The 7,253-nt window shown below is 43.1% G+C and overlaps 1 protein-coding gene across 1 annotated transcript; it reads right to left on the bottom strand.

Moving 5' to 3' along the window:
* Window positions 1-3,557: 3,557 nt before the first annotated feature.
* LOC107477848 (uncharacterized) lies at window positions 3,558-6,837 on the bottom strand. Its single transcript, XM_016097927.1, has 3 exons — window positions 5,643-6,837; window positions 5,017-5,487; window positions 3,558-4,915 (listed from the first exon to the last, which is right to left on the bottom strand). The coding sequence occupies exons 1-3, from the start codon at window positions 6,835-6,837 to the stop codon at window positions 3,558-3,560; spliced, it is 3,024 nt and encodes a 1,007-aa protein (XP_015953413.1).
* Between the last annotated feature and the right edge of the window lie 416 nt (window positions 6,838-7,253).

The raw sequence follows: 7,253 nt of genomic DNA, 5'->3' as shown, positions 1-7,253 counted from the left end.
TGCCTCAAGGGATGCACTTTCCTCCCAACAACTATTGGGAACAACTCAACACTTCCTTAGAAGATTTGAGCTACAATGTGAAACAATTAAGGGGTGGAACATCATGAGCACTCCATCATTCTCCATGAAATAAGAGAAGATCAAAGAGCAATGAGGGAGGAGCAACAAAGGCAAGGAAGGGACATAGAAGAGCTTAAGGACATTGTTGGTCCTTCAAGAAGAAGATGCCCTAAAGGTGGATTCATTCCTTGTTCTTATTTCTTTCTGCTTTTCGGTTTTTATGTTGTGTTCATTTATGTTTTGTGTCTCTTTTCCATGCTCATTAGTGTTTAGTAACTATGTCTTAAAGTTATGAATAATTCCATTAATCCTTCACCTCTCTTAAATGAAAAATGTTTTTAATCAAAAGAACAAGAAGTACATAAATTTCAAATTTATCCTTGAATTTAGTTTAATTATATTGATGTGGTGACAATACTTTTTGTTTCCTGAATGAATGCTTGAACAGTGCATATTTTTGCTCTTGTTGTTTATGAATGTTAAAACTATTGGCTCTTGAAAGAATGATGAACAAAGAGAAATGTTATTGACAATCTGAAAAATCATGAAAATTGATTCTTGAAGCAAGAAAAAGCAGTGAAAAACAAAATCTTGCGAAAAAAAATGGCAAAAAAAATAGAGAGAAAAAGAAAAAGCAAGCAGAAAAAGCCAATAGCCCTTAAAACCAAAAGGCAAGGGTAAAAAGGATCCAAGGCTTTGAGCATCAATGGATAGGAAGGCCCAAGGAAATAAAATCCAGGCCTAAGCGGCTAAAGCAAGCTGTCCCTAACCATGTGCTTGTGTCATGCAGGTCCAACTGAAAAGCTTGAGACTGAGTGGTTAAAGTCGTGATCCAATGCAAAAGAGTGTGCTTAAGAGCTCTGGACACCTCTAACTGGGAACTCTAGCAAAGCTGAGTCACAATCTAAAAAGGTTCACCCAGTCATGTGTCTGTGGCATTTATGTATCCGGTGGTAATACTGGAAAACAAAGTGCTTAGGGCCATGGCCAAGACTCATAACTTTTTATCCTAATTGATTTTCAGTTGCTTGGGGACAAGCAACAATTTAAGTTTGGTGTTGTGATGAGCGGATAATTTATACGCTTTTTGGCATTGTTTTTAGGTAGTTTTTAGTAAGTTCAAGCTACTTTTAGGGATGTTTTCATTAGTTTTTATGTTAAATTCACATTTCTGGACTTTACTATGAGTCTGTGTGTTTTTCTGTGATTTCAGGTAATTTCTGGCTGAAATTGAGGGACTTGAGCAAAACTCTGAAAAAGGCTGACAAAAGGACTGCTGATGCTGTTGGAATCTGACCTCCCTGCACTCAAAAGGATTTTCTAGAGCTACAGAACTCCAAATGGCGCGCTCTGGCGTTGGAAAGTAGACATCCAGAGCTTTCCAGAAATATATAATAGTCCATACTTTATTAGGTAATTGACGACGTAAAGTGGCGCTCAACGCCAAGTACATGTCAGCCCAAACACATACCAAGTGGGCCCCAGAAGTGGATTTATGCATCAATTACTTACTCATGTAAACCCTAGTAGCTAGTCTAGTATAAATAGGATAGTTTACTATTGTATTAGACATCTTTGGTCTCAGTTTTGTTTTATTCTTCATCTTAGGAGGCTATTGATCACGTTTTAGGGGCTGGCCATTCGGCCATGCCTGAACCTTTCACTTATGTATTTTCAACGGTGGAGTTTCTACACACCATAGATTAAGGGTGTGGAGCTCTGCTGTACCTCAAGTTTCAATACAATTACTCTTATTTTCTATTCAATTCTCCTTATTCTTATTCCAAGATATACGTTACACTTCAACTTAATGAATGTGATGATCTGTGACACTCATCATCATTCTCACATATGAACGCGCGTGACTGACAACCACTTCCGTTCTACCTTAGGCCGGGCGCATATCTCTTAGATTCCCCAACAGAATCTTCGTGGTATAAGCTAGATAGATGGTGGCATTCATGGGAATCCGGAAACTCTAACCTTGTCTGTGGTATTCCGAGTAGGATTTTGGGAATCCGGAAAGTCTAACCTTGTCTGTGGTATTCCGAGTAGGATTCCGGTATTGAATGACTGTGACGAGCTTCAAACTCCTGAAGGCTGGGCGTTAGTGACAGACGCAAAAGAATCAATGGATTCTATTCCAACCTGATTGAGAACCGACAGATGATTAGCCGTGCTGTGACAGAGCATAGGACCATTTTCACTGAGAGGATGTAATGTAGCCATTGACAACGGTGATGCCCTACATACAGCTTGCCATGGAAAGGAGTAAGAAGAATTGGATGAATGTAATATGAAAGTAGAGATTCAAGAGGAGCACAGCATCTCCATACGCTTATCTGAAATTCCCACCATTGATCTACATAAGTATTTCTATCCTATTTTATTTTCTGTTTATTATTAATTTTCGAACTTATCCATAATCAATTATTATCCGCCTGACTGAGATTTACAAGGTGACCATAGCTTGCTTCATACCAACAATCTCTGTGGGATCGACCTTTACTCACGTAAGGTATTACTTGTATGACCCAGTACACTTGCTGGTTAAGTTGAACGGAGTTGTGTCCACACATAGCAAAGAGCCATAATAATGATTCCATACAATAACAAAGAGTACTACATTAATGTGATCACAATTTCGTCCACCACAACTTCATTAATTTTCTTGCCAATTTGAAACGGACCGAAGTAGCGCATACCAAGCTTCTGAGTCTTCCGTAGAGCGACCGAATGTTGCCGATACGGTTATAGCTTAACTAACACCCAATCTCCCTCCTTGAAAGTAACATGGCGGTGTCTTCGGTCAGCGAAAGCCTTCATGAATTGTTGTGAGCGGGCCAAGTTGCGCTTTAGCTGCTCGATAGTGCGATCGCGTTCCAATAAAATATCTTGCAAGGATTGATCATCCTGAAAAGACACTTCATACCGAATCAGTGAAGGGGGATCCCGACCATAAAGGGCCTTATACGGCGACATCTTAATGCTACTGTGGCACGATGTGTTGTACCAAAATTGAGCCCAAGGAAGTAAGTCCTTCCACTTGCTTGGGTTGTCGAAACAAAAGCATCTAAGGTACATTTCCAGAGTTTTGTTGACAACTTCGCTTTGGCCATCGGTTTGCGGGTGATACGTAGAGCTCATAGCTAACTCAGTGTCCTGTAACTTGAATAGATGCTGCCAAAATTTGCTGATGAAAATGCGATCTCGGTCTGAAACTATGGAGTTAGGAAACCCATGCAATTTAACCACGTTTCCTATGAAAGCTTCAACCACTGTTCTACTATCAAAATCACGTTTTAGCATAATAAAATGGGCAAACTTAGAGAGTCTATCCACCACTACCATGATAACCGAATGCCCGTGAGACTGAGGCAAGGCAGTGATAAAATCCATACAAATTTGGTCCCAAACTTGAGCGGGAATGGGCAATGGCTGCAATAAACCAGCCGGCCGCTTCGCTTCGGTTTTGGCTTGTTGACAAATGGCACATTCTAGTACATAACGCCGGATGTCCCGCTGCATTTAGGCCAATAAAAATTGGAGGCGATTCGCTCAGTTGTTTTGGCAATGCCTGAATGACCGCCGATCACACTATCATGGTATTCCTTCAAAATAAGCTTAATCAAGCTGCTGCCTAAAGGAATAACAACCCTGTTCCTCCAAAGAAGAAGGCCATTCTTTGAAGAGTAATTACCCTCACCTTGAGGATTCTGCCTGCATTGAAGCAATAGAGCCTTCAGTGAATCATCGGCTTGAAGATCCTCCTTTAAAGTCGTGACCCAATCTAGTTGAGGTGTATAAAATGCAGCAAAGAAGCACCGCGAAAGAGCATCAGCTGCGACATTCTCCCGGCCTGGTTTATATTGAATTTCGAAGTCAAAGCCCAATAACTTGTGGAGCCACTTCTGTTGTTTTGGTGTATGCAATGTTTGGTCAACCAATGCTTTCAAACTTTGCTGATCCGAGAGGATAATGAAGTGCCTCCCTAATAAATAGTGTCGAAATTTAGCCACTGCCTCTATAATTGCATAAAACTCCCTGACATAAGCTGATTGTTGCTGCATAGTGGCGGACAATTTTTTTGAAAAATAAGCTATTCGGTGCTTCCCTTGCTTCAGAATCGCACCAATGCCTATCCCCGAAGCATCCGTCTCTAACTCGAAAGGTAACTCAAAATTGGGTAGTGCTAGCACAGGTTGGGAAGTAATAGCATCCTTGAGACGTTGAAAAGCTGCTGATGCCTGAGTGCTCCATAGAAAAGCATCTTTCTTTAATAGGTCAGTAAGGGGTGCTGCCAAAGTTGCATAACCCTTGATAAATCTGCAGTAATAACCTGTGAGGCCTAGAAATTCCCTAAGCTGCTTGAGGTTCTGGGGCTGTTGCCATTCAGAAACAGCTTTTACTTTGGCTTGCTCCATGTGCACGCCATTTCCGGAAATGGTATGCCCCAGATAATCGATTTCTGCCATGCCAAAGAGGCATTTAGAGAGCTTGGCAAATAAACACTCCCGTTGCAGAATTTGTAAGACCATCTCAAGGTGTTGTAGGTGCAATGCCCAAGAGGAACTATAAACCAAAATATCATCAAAGAATACAAGTACAAACTTCCGTAAGTGAGGCCGAAAAACATCATTCATCAAATGTTGGAAGGTCACTGGGGCATTGGTAAGTCCAAACGGCATTACAAGCCACTCGTAAAGGCCTTGGTAGGTGCGAAAGGCTGTCTTGTGCCTATCCTCAGGTGTCACCAAGATTTGATGATACCCGGACCGTAAATCAAGTTTAGAAAAAACAGTAGCACCAAATAGTTCATCAAGCAACTCATCCACAGTTGGGATTGGGAAGCTATCTTTGATAGTAATTTTATTCAAGGCTCTATAGTCAGTACAAAAACGCCATGTTCCATCTTTCTTTTTGACTAATAGAATTGGAGAAGAAATGGGCTCTTACTGGGTTGGATGATTCCATCCTCCAACATTTGTTTCACCATCACTTCAATTTGATTCTTTTGGCTATGAGGATACCGGTATGGCCGAACCTTGACCGGCTCGGCACTCTTCGTTAGAGGAATCGAATGATCATGCGCCCATTGTGGTGGCAGTCCCTTGGGTTGAGCAAAAACTGAGCCATAAGTGTAGAGAAGGATGGTTAATTCTGGGTTCAACCCTTCTGGAAGCTGTAAAAGTGTTTCTGCTATCTCATCACTTTGCTGGAGTTGAACCGTGAATGCCTCCGCTATGGCGTCGGTGTTGACCAATCGCCTAATATGGTGAAATTGAGCTTGAGACAGGGCTGAAGAAGTCTCACCCTGCACTGTCACAAACTGTCCCTCGTGCCAAAAACGAAGAAAAGCAGCGTCGTAATCCACAATATGAGCTCGCAGGGTCCTCAACCACGGGGTGCCTATCACCAAATCTCCTCCTGCGACATGGAGAACAAAGACCTCCGGAATGGTAATCTTGCAGCCTTGTAATGTCACTTCCAGGGAGGGAATTCGCCCCTCGACATCCATAATGGTTTGACGGGAAGGTTTAAAAACTTGGCAATGCGCGGCTGGATGAAGCTATCGGAGCTACCCCCATCAATGAGAGCTTGAATGTCTAAACCCCCAATCTGAGCCTTGATTCGAATGGATGCAGGTCCAGAAGTGCCGTGCATCGCATTATAAGACAGATGATGTTCAATTACTTGTTGATCAAGTTGTTGCAACAATTCACCATCACTGGGAACCTCCTCAATTGAAACCCCTGGGGAAGCATCTGGCTCTGGCTCAACCTGATAGAGCATAAAATGTTTATTTGGGCATTTGTGTGTGGCAGAGAACCTCTCATCACACCAGTAACATAATCCCTTTTCGCGGCGGCTCTGGATTTCAGTAGGTGTCAAATGCTTGATAGGACTCTTGCTAGAGATCAGCTGCTGCGGTGGTGTAGGTAGTAACGGAGGCAGAGTGCTGCGGGGTGGTGGTCGCGACAGTGTCATGTGTTGGGACAAAGCAGGAAGGGGCCTATAGCTAGAAGGGCCATGCGTGTTCCTTGTGGTGGATGAGAATTTGTCCTCATACAAGCGCGCAAGACTGACCGCTCGCATCAAGGAAGGGGGGCACTGTGCCTTTACTTCGCGGTGAATATCTACCCGCAATCCACTGATAAAACAATCACGTAGTGCATCCTGAGGTTCGATGCCGGATCGATTCGCCAATGATACAAATTCGGCATAATAGTCGTACACGGAGCCGTGTTGTTGAAGCTTGAATAAGAGCTCTCGCGGGGACTCGAAGAGAGAGGGTCCAAATTCGATCTCAATGTCGCGCTTGAGCTGGGCCCATGATCGGAAAGGAGCTGAGCGTTGAGCCATTTGAAACCACGGCACTGCCATGCCGGTCATGTGCATTGCGGCGAGACCAACTTGCTCTTCCACCGGAACTCGAAAGAAATCGAAGTATTGGTCGACAGAAAATATCCAGTTTAGTGCATTCGTTCCATCAAATTTCGGGAGATCAAAGCTCACCCTTCTGTACGGTTGTAGGTGTCGTTGGTGATGATCGACGCCGGAGTACGAGCCTTTCGGGGAGTCACACACGATGGAATGGCCGCGAGTTGGATCAGAGAGGAGCTGGGTGAGAGAGGACTGGATCGCTTCTAACTTCAGATCCGCAGCCTCTGTGGCACGCGCACGTTTAGCTCTGCCCTCCTCGGTGGCCGCTTCGATCATCTGATACAAACGCTTGATGTCAGCCTCCATAGTCTTCATCCGAGTATTATCGGCCATGATCAACGAGAGCACCAAATGGAAGGGTAGAGATCTTGTGATATTAACTAAGAGAGCATGAATGCCCCACAGGGGAGTATTACAAGAACCATTGAGTGCTAATAACAATGAAACAGTATAAAGAAGACAAGAAAAAATATAATCAATACTATAAGGGTAATCTCGTAGGTAGTGTAAAGGAAAGATAGAATTATTGTTACTCATCCATGGTCACAGCAACACCTGAATGATGGAAAAGAAAATGAATAAGTAAGCAATATTCAAAAGAGAAAAGAAGTCAAAGAAGAATTTCAGAAAGAGAGAGCAATGCCACTCAACGCTGCCACACATAACCTTCTAATCTTCTATTTAAGGTTCTCTCTCATGCCTTTCCCACTATCCTTTTGTTGCAAATCAATTGCCATCTGTCCTGCCTC

Source organism: Arachis duranensis, chromosome 3 (genome assembly GCF_000817695.3).
Source record: "Arachis duranensis cultivar V14167 chromosome 3, aradu.V14167.gnm2.J7QH, whole genome shotgun sequence".
Lineage (NCBI taxonomy): Eukaryota > Viridiplantae > Streptophyta > Magnoliopsida > Fabales > Fabaceae > Arachis > Arachis duranensis.
Note: the sequence above shows the minus strand (reverse complement) of the source record. Positions and strands in the feature narration are given on the sequence as shown.